Source organism: Misgurnus anguillicaudatus, chromosome 24 (genome assembly GCF_027580225.2).
Source record: "Misgurnus anguillicaudatus chromosome 24, ASM2758022v2, whole genome shotgun sequence".
Taxonomy (NCBI): domain Eukaryota; kingdom Metazoa; phylum Chordata; class Actinopteri; order Cypriniformes; family Cobitidae; genus Misgurnus; species Misgurnus anguillicaudatus.
This window is the reverse complement of record NC_073360.2, coordinates 49,376,076-49,400,162: the sequence shown is the minus strand read 5'-3', so window position 1 is coordinate 49,400,162 and position 24,087 is coordinate 49,376,076. Positions and strand designations below refer to the sequence as shown.

Genomic DNA, 24,087 nt, shown 5'->3' with positions numbered 1-24,087 from the left:
TCTGTGAATCAATCAAAGTGATTTAAGGCAATGATTAACAACATGATATACAGTACAGCGGTGTTAAAAGTTCTAGGCTTAGTCCTTTCTTTATGAGATTATGGGAATTGTCAAATAAACAATTTAGTCCAGTTGTCTAGAGATTGTTGAAGCTGAGTCTTTGTTTCTCTATGAGATTGTGGTAATTGTAAAGAGCAATTTGTTGTCTAATTGTCTAAAGATTGTGAAAGTCATAAAAATAGAGCTTATAGCTGAGTCCTGACATCACAGCAGGAATACAGAATTCTTGTTTAAAGTGAATCAGTGGGAGCTAGTAAAAGTGTTTTTGGACTTCTGTATGTCTTCAGGCTAAAAGTTTATGACTTTAAAATCTATAACAAAATTTGTGCCTTACGTCCTATTCATTGATTACTTTTCATATTCAAATAGAATAACATCTAAATAAGACTTAATGAGACCTCAGCTAAAAACATGAGAAAATTGTGCCCAATTCCAGAGGGTCACAAAAAACCCCAGCTGAGCAATGAGTTAAGCTCTGTACCCAGTATGTGCTGCGATGCATTGCATCCTAAAAACAACAAAGAGTTGTTGCTGTTAGTGGACCTGTTAATGCTACTGCAGGGTCAATTCACAGAAATGTGTTCTCAATTTTGCAAAAGTACCATCATTCTAGAAGCCCTTGAGACCAGTTATAACATTTATTTTAATTAATATTATTTTTAATATAATGTAATTTATATTATAATTACATTATAATATATATTATATTATAATGGCCAGACAGGCCTAATATGGTGAAAAATGATGCATTACATGCATTTCAAACTTACATGATTAAGACCCACAAAAAGGCCCAGGGAATATTTAGATTCAGATTTATTTGGACCACTATCTCGTGCCAAAACGGGGGTATGTGTATGTTTTTGCTTGTTCGTTTTGTTGTTATTGTTGTTTGTTTGTTGTTGTTTATTGTTATGTTTGTTGTTGTTTGGCTTTGTTTTTTGCTTTGCAGGAACACTGATAATATTATGGCACAAGATAGCAAACCAAACAACTCTTTTATAAATTTGAAACATCAATTTAAACTGAATCTGATCAGTCAATGTACTTTGATAGTTGATTGAAACTGTGGGAAATGTTAAATCATCAGAAATTACAGTCCTACAGGTCATAGAGATTGAAAAGTTTAATAGTGTGTACCATAAACAGACATCACAGCAGTTAAACATGTGAGCTGACGGTACTGAGAACAACTCAGAGTAAAGCCATTTAAATTTAAGATTAAAATTAAAGTTAATCCAAAAATTTCCCCAGCAAAACTGGGACTTCTTATGCTCACAGTTTAAATGCAAGTGCAGTTTATGGTGCTATACACACTCAGACTGAAACAACATAGTCAAACATAACAGAAAATTCCCAACTTAATCTGGCCTCTGAAATTAATTTGCAGAAAGTAATGATACAAATCTTCTTATCAAGAAGAATTTACACCCTAATGCATTGCTGTCATTGACAGATGTGTGGTAGTGACATCATTTTAAACTAAAGATGATGCCATGTCTTAATGCAAATTGCCCAAAATTTTAGAAATTAATGTTTCTTTGTCTGTTATCTTAACTTTTTTCCTTTCAGGTGGATTACTATGACTCCTTAAGAGTCCTGACACTAGAGATGTGTCTGAACCCAAATACAGGCACAAACCTAAAATGCAGGAGGTGGGTGTGATAATGCTTTGAGGGGTCATACACATCTCACAGTAATTAACTACTATATTCATTATATGACCTCCCGATGTAGCATCGGAACTAAAATTGTGCAACACAGATTACTTTAGGTTAGAATCCACCCACTTCCAGGCATGAACATATAATGCACATATTTTCACCATTGCAACAACATAATACTGCAACCTGGTATAAGTTTTAAAACTATCCAGGCTTAAAACATCACACATATGTATGATAAATGACTTAGAATCCAAACTCTAGAGTTTGTCATACATGCAAACCCATTTAGCATCTCACACATAGGAGAGAAAATTAAAGGTCAACTTATGATTTTAATTTCATGGTAATATAAACTATTGGGTCAATTTTCTCTTGAACTACATGAAACATTTCAGTGTGCATGGAACATATGTATGGTTATAGTCACACATCAATTGTTTTGTCTCTGATTGTACAAATACAGGTAAAATAAGAACTATTAATTGATTACATAAGACCTATTTCAGATTAAAATAAGTAAGTGAAGAATGAAATGGCTAGCATGGCTGCAGACATGTCTAAAAATTTCAAACTTTACAAAATGGTTATATTTGAAGTGCTGGCACTTCTACTGATCAATCACATAAATCAGACACCTTACCATTGAATGTGACTAAACCAACATATATGTACAGAATTATTTGACAACATGCAAAGAATTATTGACAATGGATAAATAAGAAATTCAGAAATTATTTGATTTAAGTTTAAGTTGTCTGGGTATGTTTTAAGTTACTTCATTGAAATCTTGATTTAAAGTTTAAGTTGTCTAGGTATGTTTTAAGTACTTAATTGAATTCTTAGATATACATGGTTAACTTGCATTTCAAGGTTTTGAATAATTCTATTATTATTAAAATTATAAATATATCATATTATATATACTTTAGTATAAATATCTGTATTTTATATACATATAATTTACATTTATTTGTATTATATTTGAATGGTATTGTTATTATATGCTTTAATGATGTATACCACTGGTAAATATGCTAGTTAAAATAACTTTTGCCACTCTCCCTTTAAAATACACAGATTATATCAAAATTCCACTCTATGTTCAATATGCATAGTAGTGAAGAGTTTGGTAATGGGATCACCTTTTGGGACAAATTATTTTGAAAAAGGAAAGGAGACCTTATTTACCATTCGCACCAATATCATGAAACATCTAATAATGTCATGTGTTATTGTAATCATTCACAACTATTTCCTTCCAAGGAAAGTCAAGTTCATCAGTGTTCAGTCATTTCATGGTCATGTGTATTATATTCCAATTCCCTCTCATACAGTGGTACATTCTCAGTGTGAGGAATTCCTTCACCTACGGAGGTCTGACTTTTCTATCAAAAAAAAAAAATACCTTCTGCCAATAGGTAACAAAGGACTGTTCAAAAGGTCAGGAAAATATCCAGGGGAGGACCCCATTAGAGACAGATGCTTCTAAATGTTGAGAGGAGACAGCTTCCATGAACAGAGCACATGCGTTTGGCTGACACAATGGACTTTGTACAACAAATTTCAACCAGATCCATTTGGGAGATTATCTAACTACGAGAACCACAGAGATTCTGTCCATCACAGACACCTGTTCATCACAGTTAAGTTCCTGCTTTGATATCTGCAGGCATTGTTTAACATTACAGGTGTTCATTTTGAAAAGACTGTTACATTTACAAAGGACGTATGGAGACCCAAGAAGTCCACCCAAAATGACCCCTTGGGTACTCTGACAGTGACCCAAGGGGGTCAGGGGAGGAGATGTAGGACAGGTGGACAAGTTTTGGTTTTGGAGCTGGACCATAAAACAATAAAAAACACATTCTGTGTCTATTTTTGAGAGACGTGTTGTCTCTCTCCACAGGGGTCACGGATACACAGGAACTGATCTGTATTTCACTCCCTCTCTCTTCTCCTTTAAGGTTTTGGTTACTGGAAATATACTAAACACATGTAACATTGGATATATCATATGTTGTGATGCTACAAAGGTTTCATCTTCATGTTTGGTGTTGTTTTAAAGGTCATGGTGCGATGGTTAAAAAGGTCTAATTTCTATAATGCTAAGAGAAAGTATATCAAAGTTTAAAACTTAAGACATAATCTGTACTCCTGTGATGGGTGTCAACTCATGAGGAGATCTAGATTACAGATGGTTAACAGTCCCATTTGGTGCTCCTTCAGGTCACGAGAACCGACCAACCAAATCCTGATTTGAGATATTACTATTCTTTGTCTCATTCTGTGTATATAAGGTGGCTTGGCAAGAGACTAATGGAAGTATTCTTTAGCAAGAATCTTCCCCACACTTTGGGTGTGTGTATTCAGACATTATGGAAGTATTCTTTAGTAAGAAACTTCCCCACACTTTGTGTGTGTGTATTCAAACATTATGGGAGAAATCTTTAACAGAATCTTCTTACACCATTTTGGGTATATTATATTCATGATGGAAGTACTCTGTAGCCAGAGTGTCTATTGCCAGGTATGACTTTGTAACTTTTGCAACTGTTGATCATTTTAATTAATTGGAATTGAATCAAATTCTGTATGATATTGTTTAATTTATGTTTGAAGCTGAAACCTGCCTGGTATAATAAATTGTTACATTTGATTCATCTGAATTCTTCAGAAATTGTATTGATTTATTTTAATTCTTTCAGAAATTATTATTTCCAGTAGATTAGAAGGAGTCTGATATTACCGCAAAATAAGTATGTCATGATATTATCACACTGGTGTTTTGATGTTGAATGGAGCAGGTAGCACATTCACCAGGACTCTCAGATTTATGTTTATCACCTGCCTTAGCAAGTTGCATGATCGTGACTAAAGTAACTATTTTTATGATCGGAGCAAGCATGGGGCGGCCAGACATAAAAATATTAGTTTACCCGGCAACCTCTGACTAAGATCAGAACTGGCAATTTTGTGTCCGTGAGATGTACGCAAACGGCCGGCGTATATCCTGTGCGATATCGGGTCCCTAATGAACGAATAATTAAGACTATGGGAATTTATAAATAATCAAACATCTAAATTATGATCAACAGATTATTAGAATAATGCACAAAATTCTTAGTATATTAAATTGGAGTCAGATTATAATTTAAACACAGAGATCAAAGAAATTAATTTAATCATGATATGGAATTATTCTTCTAGAAGCGCTGAGGAAGGAACGAACACGAGACCCCTTCACCCACTCCACTTTCATCCGTCGTTGGGCTAGTGGGTGGCACCTTACAGTCAAATTTGGAAAAATTATTTTGAAAGCCTCTATTCCCATCAGACTGCCCCTTTAAAATAATCCTTATCAATTAAACATCCTTGAAAAATTAAATGCTCTTGAGTCATGTGTCAAAAACAACCAAAATCCTCTTGATTATCCAATAACCCTCCAGAAATTAAGTGAAAAACTAAAATCCCTTAAATCCAATAAATCCTGTGGTCCTGACAATATAAGAAATGAGATGCTAAAAACCAGCTCTCCTGAACTTCAGCATGCACTCCTGAAACTTTTTAACATAATTTTGAGTTTGGGTGTTTTTCTGGAAGTCTGGAATACAGGCCTCATCTCTCTGATCTTTAAAAGTGGAGACAAAACAGATCCAAATAACTACAGAGGAATCTGTGTTAGCAGTAACCTGGGAAAAGTCTTCTGTTCTATTATCAACTCAAGGGTTTCTTCATTCTTAAAAGAACACAATGTCATCAGTAAATCTCAAATTGGCTTCCTTCCTAAACACCGAACCACTGATCATATTCATACACTGCACACATTAATAAATCAGCATGTACACAATAAAAAAGAGGGCAAGATATTTGCATACTTTGTAGATTTTAAAAAGGTCTTTGATTCAATCTGGCATAAAGGATTATTTTATAAAATAATTCAAAGTGGTATAGGGGGTAAAGTATATCACTTAATTAAAAACATGTATAACCAAAATAAATGTGCAGTAAAGATTGGACAGAAAAGAACAGAATATTTCTCCCAACAGCGAGGGGTAAAACAGGGCTGTTGTCTTAGTCCAACCTTATTTAACATCTTTATTAATGAATTGGCAGATCGACTGGACCAATCTGAAAGTCCAGGACTACAACTATATGACACTGAAGTCAAATTGTTATTATACGCAGATGACTTAGTAATTCTATCAAACACTCCAGAGGGTCTTCAGAATAAATTAGACATCCTAAACAAATACTGCCAAGACTGGACCCTAGAAGTCAACATACAAAAACTAAGATTATGATATTTCAGAAAAAACACAGAAACCTGGAACATAAACACATATGTACTTTGAACACCACCAAACTCCAACACACCTCACAATATAATTACCTTGGTCTGGTCTTAACTTCCTCTGGAAATTTCAATTTGGCCATTAAAACTTTACTTTTGAAAGCCCGCAGAGCAATGCATGCCATACGTATGAGACTATTTAAAATAACCATCCCAATCAGAATCTGGACAAAGATCTTTGATAGTGTAATATTGCCTATAGCTTTATATGGCAGTGAGGTCTGGGGTCCGGTGAGTAACCTTAGTCAGGAGGTTTGGGATAAACATCCATTAGAAGGTCTTCATGTTGAGTTCTGCAGAAACATCCTTTTTTCTGTGAACACACCTAACAACGCTTGTCGAGCAGAACTGGGCCGTCTTCCTCTAAATTTAACAACTAAGAAAAGAGTTTTAAAGTTCTGGGGCCTCATTTATAAAGCGTTTTTACGCACAGATTTGATCTAAGACCGTGCGTACGCTCAAATCCACTCAAACACTCAGATTTATAAAACTTGTCTTTGACGTGGAAAAGTACTTACCTCCACGTCAGGTTCCGACTTGACGTACGCACGTTTCCTTGTGGCAATATTGCAGTATTGCAGGTAGGCATATTCAAAACTTTTTGTTTTGTACCTTTTGTGGTCAACATGCAGAAACATTTTTTCATTTGTTTTGGAGTTGTCCTTATTCAAAAAAGAAAAAAAATGGTTAGATTTGTGCTCTTTTGTTAGAATTCATATATTTTTCTTAAGACTTTGGAAAATATTTAATTAGTTTTTTTCTCTTATGATATCTTATTACATAAGAAATATTATTTGATTAATGTGTTACTTTTGTTTGCAACGTTTATTATAAATAAATGTAAATATGGTGATTATAAACCATTATTCCGTATTTTTTTATTAGAAGTTAAGCAATAGGCTACCTAAAATCTATTAATAATCTGATAAACAAGAAAGCTGCTAAATGTATTAATGTATGTCAGCATTTCCATGTTTTAATTTAATTATTTTTCTCTTTCATCCCCTGGCTAATGTAAAAAAAGTGTTGAATATGTTTTATAAAAAATAAATAAATATTCGAAACTTTTACAGCGTCAACATCATCTGTATTAGAGCTTAGATCGGGCACAAAAAAACATAACCGAAGCCCCTGCACGTTGTGTCCGAGCCCAGCCCGACCGATACATTACCGACAATGTTTTAACAGTGCGCCGTGACGTTCTCAACTACAATTCAGAGTTGTTTGAATTACAGAAATCTGTTTAGAATTATCTTAATGAGCTAATGCAACAAGGACGAAGCATGTAAACTACGCTGTTTGTTTATTCAGAATAGAAACGTAAAAACAGAAGGCCTACTAGGCTACTCCAAAATAATTTAACCAGGTTTTAGAATATATTTTAAAACAAAATATGTTGGCCTATTTTGATATTTTAAAATGTAAGCCTATTCTAATGCAAAAAGCTGGCGCCCAAGCTATAGGTTCAGAAAACGATTTTCTAGTTTGTCATCTTTTCAAAAAATATTTAAAAATATAGCAAAATTGTTTCGCAGTGTTTAAGGCACATGTAAATGTTACAGACCATGTGCTTTATTGAATGAGAGTAAACCCGATCGAATTTAATGATTAAAACGACGTGAAAGGAACTAAATTGTGAAGCCTCGATGTATCCAAGGGACATGCGACATTTAAGAGTGATGGGTATTTCAAAAATGTATACAAATTATTCCCATGCATCGATTTTAATGTTAAACATCTGTAAATCCAAATGAACCCATATGGAATATATTCCGACAGTTTAAGATACGATCTTTGAATTTTAAAGTCGAAAATATCTTATTTTAACACCGCCGCGCAGGAGGCATGGTAAACTGAAACAAAACTTTAAAGACACAAATATAATATATAATATATGTTTAGCCTACGTGTAAAACTATATTTAAATGAAACCCGTGAATTGAAAGATCCACTAATAATCGCCTTAACTTGAGTGATGTCAATAAAGTTTCCATGTTAGAATTTAGAAATGTTAAAAACTTAAGCAAACCACAACAAATATGTTTTCTTACCACTCGCCATTGTAGCAGTCAGAAAATTTGGCCTTTGAAGATGTAATATTTATATGCTTGTAAGGTTTTGTCTTGTATTTTCTTGTATTTTGTGTATTTTTGTTATTTGTTCTTGTATTTTGATTCTCTGCTCTGTTTGGACTTTTATTTTGAAACTCATCATGCCATGTTACGCTTCACACTTCCTGTTTGTTTCTGTATATAAGTCACTTCCTGTTCACCTGTTAGCTGCTGTATATTACACTCGTATGCCCAGCCCGTTACCTGTTTGTTCTGTTACCTGATCTGTTATCTGTTATCCTGTATTTTGTATCTGCATCAACCTGTTATTTGACCCACGCCTGTTTATTGGATTATTGCCTGTCTGCCGCCTGCCTTGATCTATCGCCTGTTTATTTGGATATATGATTGTGACTCTGCCTGCCTTGACCTCTCGCCTGTTATTTGGATTACGTGTATTGGATTTACCCTGTTTGGACTTGGTTGCTGGCCCTTTTGGGATTTTACTAATAAACACCTTTTGCTCATGGATTCACTTCTCACTCACTTCATTTAAGAGCATACGTTACAGAATATACAGCCTCACCAGAATCCAGCAAAGGACAGTAATTTCCCACCAGCACCATGAAACCCATCTTCACTCTGCTTGCACTTCGTCAAAACCACCGCCGCATTGAGGATTATGTTCAGGACTTTTTGGATTTAAGTTATCAGGTACATTTTGACAATACTACACTCAAAAGTCTGTTTTATAATGCCCTGGATGAACATTTGCGTTTACTGATGCCACGGGATATGGATGCTTGGTCACTTGAGGAGTACATTGACTTTGCACTGTTGTTATGTGGTTCACCGTTCACTGTGGGTGTTGGGGATACACCTCCGGTGAGCGCACATAACACACCACGTCATGATCTGCCCGTTCTGCCCAAAACTGAAAATACCATGCCTGTTCATAAAATGGCCGCCACCCTGCCTGTTTCCAAAATGGCCGCCATCCTGTCTGTGTCTGCACCTGCACCTGTTTATATGGAAACCACCGTCATCCCAGCACCTGTTATTCAGAGGGCCATCATCACCACCACACCTGCACTTAGGAGAGCTAATATTCACCCTGCACCTGCCGTTATGATGGCCGCCATGCCTGTATCTACCGCTGAGGTATGTCTCATAGACTATGTACTTTATGAATTTGCCGTTGCATTGTGGTGCGTTTGGTCTGCCTGCTGCTCGTTTGTCCCCTGTGTATCTCAAGGCCCTGTACCCGAACCCCTGGACTCATCTGACCTGCCTGATTCATCCGGTTCATCCGACTCATCCGATTCATCCGATTCATCTGATTCATCCGACTGCTCTGATTCAATCGACTCCTTTGATTCATCTGATCTGCCCGACTCATCTGATCTGCCCGACTCATCTGATCTGCCCGACTCATCTGATCTGCCCGACTCATCTGATCTGCCCGACTCATCTGATCTGCCCGACTCATCTGATCTGCCCGACTCATCTGATCTGCCCGACTCATCTGATCTGCCCGACTCATCTGATCTGCCCGACTCATCTGATCTGCCCGACTCACCTGATTCGTCTGTCCTGCCTGATTCGTCTGTCCTGCCTGACTCATCTGATTCGTCTGTCCTGGCCGACTCACTTGATTCGTCTGTCCTGCCCGACTCACTTGTCCCGTCTGATTCATCTGATTCATCTCACTCACCTGATTCATCTGATTCGTCTGGCTCACTTGGCTCATCTGATTCACCTGGCTCAAAGAACTCATCTGATTCACCATCTGGGACATCGCCACCTTGGACTGTGGAAGTTTTCCCAAGTTTTTTTTTGGGGGGGGTAGTACCTGGACACAGGAAGGAGGCAGAGGACACCAAGGCGGAGGCCGAAGTGTGCTCGGACCCTTCCTTTCCTTGTGTTCAAGGTCTATTCCTGCCCTATGATATAGCCCCATGTCTGCCCCATGACCCAGGTCCTAGCCTGCCCCATGACCCAGGTCCTAGCCTGCCCCATGACCCGGGCCCACACCTGCCCCATGACCCGGGCCCACACCTGCCCCATGACCCGGGCCCACACCTGCCCCATGACCCGGGCCCACACCTGCCCCATGACCCGGGCCCACACCTGCCCCATGACCCGGGCCCACACCTGCCCCATGACCCGGGCCCACATCTGCCTCATGATCCGGGACCATGCTGGTCCCACGACCCTGGACCATCCTGGCCTCATGACCCAGGACCTCTTATGAACTGCCCCGCCTTGCCAAGAGGTCCTGCTGGCCCTTTTGGGATTTTACTAATAAACACCTTTTGCACATGGATTCACTTCTCACTCACTTCATTTAAGAGCATACGTTACAATGCCAATGAATTAAATTAGGGGCGTTTACAAGGCGGAGTTCTAAAAGCATTCAGCTGCGCACAATTTTAAGATAATTTGTGATTTATAAACCGCACATCTGGAAAAGAGGCGTACGCACGTTTTTTTGTGCGTAAGCTCCTTTTCTCTGAATCACACTTACGATCATTTCAGAAATGGTCTTAGATGAAATGTAGGACAGTTCCTACGTCGCACTTTTATAAATGAGGCCCCTGGATTCATTTAAAATCTAGTTCTGAAGACACATTACATTTTAAAGCTCTTAAAGCTCAAGAACTGAGTGCTCAGAAAAGTCCTCTTTGTTTAATGGTGTCAGAACTCACAAACCAAACCTTCAACATCACAAGACCTTATAATCCTGGAGGAGTGAAAGAAATAATGTCCAGAGAGAAACAGACATACATACAATACTTGGAAGAACAAACAAAAGGTCAAAGTCGTCTCCAATGCTATCTAAGACTAAATAGAGAGTATGGTCTGGCTGAATATCTGGTCACAGTCAGAAACATAAATCACAGAAGTTTACTAACTAAATACAGACTTAGTGACCACCAGCTGGCCATAGAAATAGGTAGACATAAAAAGACCTGGTTACCTAAAGAAGAGCGTTTATGTAATGAATGCACATCAGGAGAAGTTGAGACAGAAGAACATTTCCTTCTCCAATGTAATAAATATCAATCTTTAAGAGATTCACTGTACAATCAAATACAGGAGATTATTCCTGAGTTTCTGTCAATTGGTGAAAATGATAAGTTAAAAATCTTACTTGGTGAAGGACCTACTGCTTCTTTAGTGGCACTTTATATTTATAACTGCCACAAACTCAGAGGGACTGAGTGACACATCCACATTAAACATTGTATTTATTTGTATAATTATATGTATGTATAAATGTATGTATGTTATGTTTTATGTTGTTTTGTGTAATGCTTTGACAATATGTACTGAAGTATGTCATGTCAATAAAGCAATTTGAATTTGAATTTGAAATTTGAATTTGAGAGAGAGAAAGGGTGGAGAAAAAACACTGTGAGCCTCCGCTGAGGTGTCTTTGCCCAACCAACTTCAGCAAGCTGAGATCTTTTTCTTTTCCCTCTTAGAGACAGGATCTACGAAGATCAGTTAAACAGCTTCTCGAGAGCAGATGTCTGCCGGCTTCGAAGCAATAAAGCTGATTTGGTATTATGCACCTGCGGCTTTTATACTCACCTGGCGGGGCGGCGCCGGCATTATGCAAATACCTGCATGCCAAGTTCATTGGCGTTTCTTATAGTTCTCAAAGTAGATAGGTCACCCGCGAAGCGGTTCCCAATTCGTCGGTCACGACGTGACGTTGTAGTGACCGACTGAAAGGGAACTAATAATGAACTGCACTTATAAAGCAATCCTTTAAATCTTTGTTAATGTTAATAATACATTATTTAAATCTTGTTAATATAGTTAATGCACTGTGAATTTACATGAATAAACCTTGAATAGCTGTATAACAAAGATTAACAAATAGAATATTAATTGATTGTCCAGGTTTTTTTATCAGACATGGGTAGCAACCCTAGCCAGCCATCATCATCATCATCATCATCATCATCATCATCTATACACCATATAAGCTCTCTCAGTTTTTCCCATTGATGTTCTCTGATGTATTTAGTTTGTTTTGTTGTCTGTCTGTTGATTTCTAGTTTTATAATTAAAGTTTTAATTCATTCTCTGAGTCTCAGTCATCTCATTCTGTACGCCTAACATTATTGCAGCTGTTTTATGTTACGACATCTTGACTTAAGTCCTGTCTGAGAGATCACCCCTAAAAGTTCTGCTTTTGAGACTGACTGCTGATTTGGAAAAGATTCTCCCAAAGTAAGAATTCAAAATAAAATCATAAAATAATTTATTAAATGTATTAAAGCAACACTATTTTTTTCGACCTTAAAATAATGTCTCTAAAATTATTTCAGTGATAGAACAACTCCTGTATGAATTCTACTGCAACCTGATTAGCCTCCTAGCTGCTACAACCACAATCGTAAGTCACGTGATCGGGTCGGAGAACACAGCCCCGCCCCTCCCCTACCTGCAGAAGAGTGTCTGATACCAGGCACTGTTGCGCTTTTCAACCACATGTGTGAGCTGTAAGCCAATCTTACATGAAAAACTACATAGTGTTGCTTTAATATGTAAACAGTCATGTAATTGTTGTTAGTTTTACTTACTTGAGTTTTTTGGTTTCTTTAATCACAGGCAGCAGTTTCACAAGAACTTCATCTGCTGTATTTTCGTCCCCAATAAATGGTTTTATATCAAGTTCATCCAAATTCTTCTCAGACGTCAACAACACAAAAACTAAAGCTGCCCACTGTGAAGAGGAGAGTTTGGTCCATCCTACTGATCCATATTTCACATAACGTTGAATCTCCTGCAGCAGTGAATCATCATCCAGTTCATTCAGGCAGTGAATCAGATTGATGGATTTCTCTGGAGACAGATTCTTCCTGATCTTTTGTTTAATGTACATGGCAATTTTCTCATTTTTGTAGGAGCATCTTCTCATCTGTGTCAGTAGATCCTGTAAGAGAATCTGATTGGACTCTAGTGAAAGACCCAGAAGAAAACGCAGGAAAAGATCCAGATGTCCATTCTTACTCTCTAAAGATTTATCTACAGCTCGATGATGCAAATAAAGGAATAAATTCTCTTCTCTTAATTTATTATTGATTATTTTTATTCTCAAAAACTTAGAAAAGCGACCTGCATTAGGACTTTTATCAAACACATTTGTGTTGTAGTTTGTGAAGAAGATGTGAGCATAAAGAGCTGCTAGATGTTCCTGGATGCTGAGATGAACAAAGCAGTAAACTTTCCCCTGATACAAACCAAACTCCTCTCTGAAGATCTGAGTACACAATCCTGAGTACACTGATGCTTCTGCTACATCAATGTCACACTCTCTCAGGTCTTCATCATAGAAGATCAGATTACCTTTCACAAGCTGCTCAAAAGCCAGTTTCCCCAGTTTGAAGATCATGTCTTCATCTTTCTTCTCATAGTCCTTCTGATGTTTGATGTTTGTCTGAATGATCAGGAAGTGTGTGTACATTTGAGTGAGAGTCTTGGGGATCTCTCTTCTCTCTGCTTCACTCAACATTCTCTCTAGAACAGTGACTGAAATCCAGCAGAAGACTGGGATGTGACACATGATGTAGAGACTCCTGGATGACTTCAGGTGTGAGATGATTTGATCAGACAGACTCTCATCACTGATTCTCTTCCTGAAGTATTCCTCCTTCTGTGGATCAGTGAATCCTCGTACCTCTGTGACTCGATCAACACACTCAGAGGGGATGAGATCAGCTGCTGCTGGTCTGGAGGTGATCCAGATGAGAGCAGAGGGAAACAGATTCCCCTTGATGAGGTTTGTCAGCATCACGTCCACTGAGGTTGATTTACGTACATCACACAACTTCTTTTTACTTTTAAAATCCAGAGACAGACGACACTCATCCAAACCATCAAAGATGAACAACACTTTATATTTATCACTGGAGATTTCCATTTCTTTTGTTTGTGGGAAGAAAAGATGAAGAAGATCTAAAAGACTGAGTGTTTTGTTCTTCATCAAATTGATCTCTCTGAAAGGAAGTGGAAATATGAGGTGGACGTCCTGATTCTCTTTCTCTTCAGCCCAGTCCAGAATGAACTTCTGTACAGAGACTGTTTTTCCAATGCCAGCGACTCCCTTTGTCAGCACACTTCTGATGTGTTTGTCTTGTTCAGGTAAAGGTTTAAAGATGTCATTACATTTGATTGGTGTCTCCTCTGTTGTTGTTCTTCTGGATTGTGTCTCAATCTGTCTCACTTCATGTTCATTACTGATCTCTCCACTTTCACTCTCTGTGATGTAGAGCTCTGTGTAGATCTCATTCAGTAGTGTTGGGTTTCTCTTATTTGATGTTCCCTCACACAAACGCTCATACTTCTCTTTTAGTTTTGATCTGAACTTTTGAACTTCATCAAGTGGAAAATAAGAACTGTAAACAGATGTTACATAAATTAAAGAAGTACATTTAAAAAGACATAATGAGATACATAAATCCATGCGTTAATACTGTCAGCTTTCTGTTCATAACCTCTAATGTGTTTACAGTTAGTTGATATCTGATCTCTGACTAAAGCACAACTGTATGTTTCAATCATTACCTTCTAGATTAAAGTAAAATTGTATGCGAAGCTCATCACAACATGTATTTAGCCCGTCAAAATACGTGTTCGGTGCGTCATGTGAATTATCATGTGCATCATGTTTCTTTGTTAAAATAAGTGTCTGCTGCAAGGCGCCTTTAAAGGGTTAATGATAAAAGTGCCAGATCCTCGCTTAATTTCATGTGTAATCAGAGTTGATTGTCTTGTGAGTATTTTGTGAATGTTGAGCGTCTCTTTTATTATGAACCCTTTTGACGCGGCAGACACGTATTTTGACAAGAAGCATGATGCATATGGTTCACATGATGCAACGAAGACATATTTTGAAGCCTAAGCTATGAGCCTAAGCTAGCTAATATGATTGTGAGCCTAAAGTGGCCCAGATATGTATGAAATGGAAAATATGACTCATTTATTTTAAAACAAAGGTGTGTCAGTTCCGGCAAAGATATGTCACAGTAAGCACTAGCTATTCTAAAAAAAATGTTAAGGGTATTTTATCCCAGTGTTGGATCAATGTGGGCCAATGCTGCCCCTTGGATTGTAATTTAACCTATGCTGGTTTGTTTCAACCCAGTGTTGGGTCAAATATGAACATTTTCTGGGTTAATTTAACCCAACAGATGGGTTTGTCCTTTTTTGACCTAACTCAGCATTTTCGAAGTGTATTGTGGGTGTGGTCCTGTTATAATGTAGCAAATGTGACCCACTTATAAAACATAGCTTGGCCAGTTTTGTCAACGATTGTAAGCACTAGCTAATTTGGGTGTGAGCCTAAAGTAGCCCAGATATTATGTGGCCCACATATTATAAAACATATATATCATGACCAGATTTGGCACAATAAGCACTAGCTTTTCTTTGTGCGAGTCTACAGTGTCCTACATATGTTGCAACACATTTTGCCCTCTTATCTTAAAACATATCTGGGGTAAATTTTGGCAAAGATATGGCACAGTCAGCAATCACTAATCTAAGTGTAAACCAAAATTGTGCCACATATGGTCACTTTTTAAAGAAGATAGTTTCTGTTTGCCAGTAACTTACTGTAGATTTAAATGTATGTTATGAACTGGCAACAGTTTGTTTAAAATTAAATAAACATTAACAAGTCTTTTTCTTCACAGAATAAAACTAAAATAACAGCCTCATGCAAAGCATTCTGGGAACCAAAATCTGAAGTAAAAAACTGAAAAAGGTTGATGAGGATTTCTGGTTCCCAGAATGCTTTTCATGAGGCTGTTATTATACAGTAGCTTAACATTCTTCTTCAAGTAAACCATTCTTTCATTTATTAGTCATACATAATAAAAACATGCTGATGATGTTTATATCCTGTAATAATTACCGTTTCTTAAAACTTTTAATATAACCAATTACATTTTAAATTAAACAGTTCCTTTTAATAAAAGTATTGTACATGTAAACTAAATGTTTATGTAAATACAGACTTTATTAATAATAACTGACTCTTGAAGAATCATCTCCATCTGTTAATGTTTGTGAATCAGCCATGAATCATTCAGTCACAGTCTGATCTCCACTGATGAATCTGATCAACACCACAGACTCTGATTAAATCTGATGACACATTAACACATTAATGTTCTGCTTTAATTAGAAATTGTTTATAAATCATAGAGAGTTTATAAGTCTTGACCTCCAAGCTAACAATTTTTGGTTAAAGCTCATTGAGCTTTACTCATACTTTTGATTTTGAGAACATCATACAAGATTTGGTTTAAAATGTTTAAAAAAATTTTTTTTTACAAATACACAAAAAATAAAGTCAAATAAAATGCATACATTTTAATATATTCTTATACTGAAAATGAGAAACACTTTGATTCGAAACTACGAGCCATTTCAGATTGAACATTTATATTCTGATCAATCACAGAAACTCTGATCTGATCTGTTGAGTCTGATCCAGACAATATTAATGACCTTAAACAGAAGACAATCAGACACAATCAGACATTCTGATATGAATGGAGTAAGTCAGTGGTTCTCAAACTTTTTACACCAAGTACCACCTCGGAAAATATTTGGGTCTCCAAGTACCACCATTATTTAACCAACATAAAAATCCAGAAGTGAAGTAGGCCTCAAAATTCAAAGCTTACACAATTCAAAAACAAAGTATTATTCCTACTATAAGAATATTTTTTATTTTTATTCCTTATATAAATATTTATTATTGTCAGCCAACCATTACAGAGTTTAAAAATTAACACTGCACTGTGCTTACAAGTAAATAAAAACGTAAATAAGATTAATAATTAAATATAAATGTGCCCAAAATTTAAATAAAAACTCTTCTGTACTTAAATGTTAAAAAGCTGTACTTAAATATATTTTCAGATTAATCACACCCTACTTGCTAATTTGCTAAATTAAGAATATACTAATATTTTTCTTAAAGATTTTTTGTTAAAAATCATTTACTATAGTAAACCATCAGACTGAACAAATTCAGTCACTTTGTGTATTTAAATGTAAATACATCGATGTTAGAGAGCGAATTATACAAACAAATCCAGCATTTTGCTAACAAAATCAATCTGCTTTGCAAAGGAAAAACTCGACTTTCAAACAAACAGAAAACGCTTTGCAAATACAAAAAGCTATTTGAGAGAAAATGCAGAGGTGTTACAAATATGTACAGTGTTTTGTAGCAGAGATTCACAAATGTAACCATGAGTTTCGTATAAATGTGACTATGCAATCCAAAACAGCAGATGGCGCTGTTTCAACTTTTTCAGGCATTTTCAACAACACTCTGAAGAAAAATGGTTCTAAATAGTACCAAATAAGGGTTCTTCAGCTTGTAACAATAGCAGAACCCTTTTTGGTACTACACTCACTGGTCAATACACTCACATTGTGCTTTAAAACTACCGAAAAATCACTTGTAAATGGCCATGAACCTTTACTGTAATACTCTGCCCAAACTTGAATTAATTATTTAATTTATGATGAAGATATTTTTATACTTTAGGCCTATATATTGTGTCAAATTTAAAGTTGTAAAAAAAACTAAAATTTAGTAAATTGAGTAATCAAAATCCTAAATCAGGTACTAATATGTCATCATATCCTAATAATAGCGTGGCAGGTCTTAATAATAATAGTCTTAAATCAAATTAAAAATGAATACTTTGCTAATTGGAACATTATGTTATTGATTTGTTTTGTTATTGTAAGAATGCACACTTGAGATCGTCACACCCCTAAACACTTTCAATAAATATATTTGAGAAAGACAGTTATTTTTCTTAAATTATTACTCATTTCAAAATAATATTCTTCGTATTTAACTTAAGCTTAAGAAATTGAGTAAGTTTGCACTAACGTAATCAAGTGTTTTATTTAAAATTGTGTGCAAGGCCTGTCCAGCTCTCATTTATATATGTTGTTTCCTCCGGAGTCCTGATCTCACAGGAAGTATTTTGCGAGGTATACAAAATGTACAATTATTTTAAAAACAATGATATCACACCCCTAACCCCCTTAAACGGCACAGGGCAAAAGCAAATCTTACAAAATTGTACAAATGTTGTCGTAAAACATTCATGCGATTTAAACACCTTGTAAAATACAAACGAATTAAGATGAGATTGTGTTGCGAGGGCTCATTTGTCAGCCGTATATGTCATCATTTTATTTCATTTGATGAATAAACTTACTATTAATACATTTTATTTGTATTGTGCCTTTCTTACAATTAAGGCGCTACAACAGTAAAAGCAACAATAAAAAGAAACAACACTACCCCATAATGACAGCACAATAAACAATGGCAACAGGAACTATAACATTATAAGTTAAAAGCTTCGTTAAAAAGATGTTTTGAATAATTTATTAGAACAATCAAAAAAAATGGAGCATTCCTATATGAAAATGTAAAGAATTACACAACCTGGAACAACACAAGAGATCACCTCCCACCCATAGTTTTGAGTTTAGAGTAATGTGTATTACAATATATTAATGTTGATTACAATACAATACAAGAGTCAAAAATGAATACAGCTCTGAATGAAAATAAATGTTTTGATGTTGCATAAGTTTGTCAATCTATAGCATGAAAATGTATACTCAAGCTAAAGATGCTCCATAAGATATAAAGACATGCATATAATAAATAGTATAATAAATCTGATTAAATTTAAGTTAGTATTCCAGATCTAATATTTACTAACTTACCTTAATAATGTTGTTTGTAGATCTTCAGTCTTGTGAAGCACTGCAACTAAAATTTCCTTTACTTTTCATTTACATAAAGAATGTGGGAGTGTGTTTCTTGAAAATTTCCAGTGAACTCAGGACAACAACTCAAACTGGTTTATCAGGACACATAAGAAAAAGATTTATTTGGTTAAGAAAAATGTTTTGCACTGTAGCATTGGTTTAATTTTAACCAAACTGTTCAATATTTATCCAGACATGTGTTAAAAACAACCAGGATTATTTAAACTGCAGTATATATGAGATCTGATTTATTCTTCGGAATTCTTTCCCATGTGGATAAATCATCTTTAGATTATTCTGGTCAAAAGATATTACAGTAAAAGCTTTTGGGATATCAAATCATTTAAACTGTATGTCATGTATTAAAAGATTTTAAAAGATCATTCTTGCTCATCAAATCACAGCAAGTTATTATCACATGTCAAAACTTATGATACATTTACAGTTTAAGGAATGTAAAATAACAGGTTTGAATAAATGACTGATCGAGTTACAGATGCAGTGAGTTTAAAGTTTTGAAAATGAAAGTAGCAAAAATGTAAATTAAAGTTAATCACAAAAAAGTTATAACCTTATAGGCTAGATTGGGTTATTTTAAGTTAGTTGTGTAGAACTAGCTTTTGTTGGGTTGATAAAAAAACATTGTTTGGTAAATGTGTTTAAAGCTGTACAAAATGTTTAAAAGTTTTTTGAGAATTTTTGGTGGTTTGAATTGCTATCATACCTTTCATTTGGGTGTCTATACAGTGGGGAGAACAAGTATTTGATACACTGCTGATTTTTCAAGTATTCCCACTTACAAAGAATGAAGAGATCTGTAATTTTTATTGTAGGTACAACTCATATTTGAGAGACATAATCTAAAAAAATCCAGAAAATCACATTGTATAAATTTCAAATAATTTATTTCCACTTTATGGCATGAAAGAAGTATTTGATACAGAAAAATCTAATTTAATATTTGGTACAGAAACCTTTGTTTACAATCACCAGGTTTGCACACACTGCAGCAGGTCTTCTCCAGATCCTTCAGGTTTTGGGGCTCTTGCAGGGCAACACAGAGTTTCAGCTCCCTTCGTAGATTTTTTATTGGGCTCAGGTCTGGAGACTGGCTAGCACACTCCAGGCCCTTGAAATGCTTCCAGCGGGGCCATTCCTTATATTATCCTTCCTAAAGTGTCCTAGCTCCTACTTCAAAGTGTTCCAGGCATTTTTGTAGTGGAACGTAAACAGAAAACATGGACGGCTCGTACAGACTACATGACTTTTAAACATCGGTCCGAACTGTGCAGTTCACACTACACAAGTTAAACATCTTTACAAAGTGTTCTGGAGCCATTATATAAAAGTGCTGCATGTCGCTTAAGTAACTTGGTATACCGTATCTTCATGCTAACAGATAATAACGACATAATTTCATGCCATAATATAAAAAAAAACAAGTTGTGTTAACTCTTTCCCCGCCATTGACGAGATATCTTGTCAATCAAGAGAAAACGCTTCCCCGCCAATGACGAGTTTTTCCGTCTTTCCGCAATACCGCTATTATCCACGAGGTGGCAACTTTTTAAACCCGGAAGTATTGCCCTATGGCAAGCTGCTGCATGTCCGTGTCTGTTTAAAGATCGCTCTGAATGGGATCTCTATGAAAAGTCAGTCACAAAAATTGAATTATCTCTGCTTTTTGCTCAAAATGTGGTGTTTTTGCAGAAACCTACTCATTTTCAAAAGCTGATTACAAAAGAACCACTGAAGGTAGGATGAAACGTTTTTTTTTTTTTTTTTTTTTGAAAGCAGAGGGTCTGTTCTTTTATTTGGTATATTGTATGTTTATATATTTGAAGAAGAACATTTTCTGGAAGGCAGCAGGCTTTGCGCACTTTACCAACCCAGAAGTCCTGGCGAAAGATAAATCAAACCAATCAGACGACGAAAAGGAGGAGTTCACACTGATGGGCAACTTCCTATTTCTGGCATGACGCTCGAGTCTGTCCCAAATACGACTTCGGTGCACCTTCTTGGACTCGCGTCAAGGGTCCCTAATGTCATCAAAGTTTGGACTCTGAGGAACACATCCAGGTATTTACATGCGTCCTCTGTACTTGCGTTCTTGAGAATTGGAATTGAATTTCGACGGTTAATGATGACATAGAGTGAGGACACAAGGACCAATTCTGGATCTATTCGATATCCAAACTAGGTCCACTATTTGGACATCCAACCATGACCCTACTTGGACGTCATACTTACGGTCAACATTTGACCTTTGACCTGGGTAATTTTTTGGGACGTCATTTGGACATCTATGACAGGCCTATATGTATTGCATGATTAGGCATATACTGTATGTGTTTATTTAAAAAAAAATCAACATTGTTGTATCAACAGGATTAATACATATAAATAACCTATATTATTTATACAGTATTTTATTTATACGGTTTTCTTGAATTACATACAAATTCATCTATATTTTTAATTAAAAAATCTGTAATTAGTTTGTTATATTAAAAGAGTATATGACCGTACTAACAATTTAACATGAAAAAAACACAAATTAACAAATTTATTGTAAAAAGTGTATAGGGTCACCTAAGACTGATGTAATAATTGTCTTCTATTTAAGATATTGGTGGTCTAGTGGTTAGAGAGACTTGTTTGTAACCCAGAGGTTGCTGGTTCAATTCCCACAGTGACAATTGCCCAGGATTTGTGTCTTTATGCTTGCATGACTTTCACTTTATACCAGGGCGTAGCTAGAATTTTATTTTTGGGGGGTCCCATCTTCAAATGAGGGGGCAACATATATATATATATATATACACTGCAACGTCACATTGCCCAGTGGGTATGGGAGCCTAAAAGGTCGACTGTCTGACAAATGAATGCGATGAACAAAATCACTGGCATTGCCAAAATCCAATTTATGCTATAATTCCTCATTCATTTTAATAAGCTGCACTACACTGCGTTCAAAATGATTATGCACATGCCATTTTTGTTCATTTTTCCAATACAGTCAGCAGGACGTCACTAGGATTGGAAGACAGGGGGGGCTCAGCCCACAGAGTATTTGTAACTTGTGTTTGCAAAATTTTTGCACTCACATCTGACTGAGCTACAATTATGTCAACATCCAGTCAAGAAACCAAGATGTTAACAAGTAAAACATGACAGACATATCCTCCTCTTCCATTTCTACTCTGTTAAATAAAAGTTACTGTAATGTTAGCTTTTAGACACATCAAAGCTGCATGGGGGAATTTAGGCCAGACTTTGCTCCTGATTAGTTATTCTATAAGCAATGACTTAAATGCTATCTGTATGCTTTTGTAACTGTATGATAAAGTAATAGCATACTATAGGTAATTTCTATATTAAGTTGTCCACACACAGAATGCTATGGTGGATAGGTTCAATCAGAGTGCAATTTTGTTTGACTTGCATACAGTTTAACCCAAGAACTAGAGTTTTAAAGTCATAGTGATATTTGACAACACACAGGTTTGAGCATTTCTCAATTAAAGATGATTTATTCTGCCAAATGAATACAATGTATAATATAAATCAACAACAAAAAGGCAGTATTTTACCAGGTAAGCTATTGATATGGATCCTTTTTAAAGTGGCTACTGTATAAATACAATAACCTGATGGCGGAAGGAATAAAAGATTTGGAGTAATGATTACTGTATAATATGTACTGTATGACTGCTTTCATTTTTGTTTCACATGTGTATCTGTGGAGAGTGTGGGCATTTACTCATCTTTAGCCTACTTTTAGGTAACATCTACGTATTTAATACTTAATTTATCACATTATATGATTAAAATAGTCTCAGGCCTAGTTAGAATATAGCTAGCATATTAAATATAATGAAAAAAAATGTAGTGTATGTTATGCATAGTGCCTAGACCTGCCAACAAATGCTTATTGTTATAAGAAATTCAAGAAAAGAAAAGAAAAACAACCCTTAGACCTATAGACCATTACTGACCTCAATCACACCGGCTCCCTCAGAATCAACTGGCCTGCCAATCTCCTGCAGCTGCTTCTCTTTCTCTCTCCTAAAATATTTTCTAATATCCATCTCATCTGCTCAATGAATTGAAGGATACAACAGTATTGCATTAACAGGGACCCTATGATGACATTTAGTTTTCAGTGACAACAACATTCTATGGGGATTGATACTGTTGAATATGCCTCTTTTAGAGATATTTTATTTTAGAGATATTTTATTTTAAAGATTATTAGGCCTATATTGTTGGCAAAGAATAAAGAGTTGTGATTAGATTGCTAAGTTAACAATTTCTTGTATTTTGCTTGTGCAAGACTAAAGTTTTTCATGACATAGCAAACCAAAATATTCCCATTCCTTTACCTCAAGAAAACGTAGCTAAAGGTAAGCAGCCAGCAGGTAATTAAAAACAACTTACAATTTCACTCCTCCGTATCACGACACTTACCAATCTTTATTTCACCATTAGCGTGCGTACTAGCGTGTGTATTAGTGATGGGCAGTCCGGCTCTTTCCATAGATTCGGCTCTTTCGGCTCAAGCGCTGGCTCTACATTTTAGTAGGGGTGACCCCGAATAGTCGAAGATTCGATGCATCGATAGGAGAAGCCTGATTCGACTACCAATCTCACAGTCGAATCGTCGCAGATGTGTTATGAAATGAGGATCCTTCAATTTTGGCCATATGGGTGCACACATTATCTGATTTCACATATAACAGCTTTCTCCCAATATATTAATATACAGCATATTATTATAATCCTGCAAATAATATGTGAAGTAGCAACTTTCGATAAATATTTTTAAAATGCGTTAATAAATCCAACAATCCCTGTGACAGGCCTACACGTCTAAAAAGAGGTTCCTAAACCATTGCCTTTTTGTTTCTACATTTAAAAGACAAAGCTGGCAATTCTGGCTATACTTTCGTTCTTTTAATAATTTCTTTATTTTATTTTATTTATAAATCACTCTGGGTTATCTGATTTATCTATTTGACTTGTGTTTTGTTTCCGTGCACTTGAGGCATTTTGCACATTTGTTCTGCACTTTGTTACTTCTGACCTTATTTTATTAAAAAAAAAAAATTTATTATAA

At 35.8% G+C, this 24,087-nt stretch overlaps 1 protein-coding gene and 2 long non-coding RNA genes across 3 annotated transcripts; 1 reads left to right on the top strand and 2 right to left on the bottom strand.

Annotated features, from left to right (window-relative positions):
• The first annotated feature begins 617 nt into the window (after positions 1–617).
• LOC141361510 (uncharacterized) lies at positions 618–4,393 on the top strand. Its single transcript, XR_012367625.1, has 2 exons — positions 618–2,486; positions 2,540–4,393. It is a non-coding gene; the product is annotated as an uncharacterized lncRNA (long non-coding RNA).
• An 8,330-nt stretch (positions 4,394–12,723) lies between these two features.
• On the bottom strand, positions 12,724–22,164 carry LOC141361728 (protein NLRC3-like). Its single transcript, XM_073863427.1, has 2 exons — positions 22,148–22,164; positions 12,724–14,542 (listed from the first exon to the last, which is right to left on the bottom strand). Exons 1-2 carry the CDS (start codon positions 22,162–22,164, stop codon positions 12,724–12,726), a joined length of 1,836 nt encoding a protein of 611 aa, XP_073719528.1.
• Positions 22,165–22,481: 317 nt separating this feature from the next.
• On the bottom strand, positions 22,482–23,499 carry LOC141361626 (uncharacterized). The gene is made up of 2 exons (XR_012367776.1): positions 23,439–23,499; positions 22,482–23,064 (listed from the first exon to the last, which is right to left on the bottom strand). It is a non-coding gene; the product is annotated as an uncharacterized lncRNA (long non-coding RNA).
• Positions 23,500–24,087: the final 588 nt, after the last annotated feature.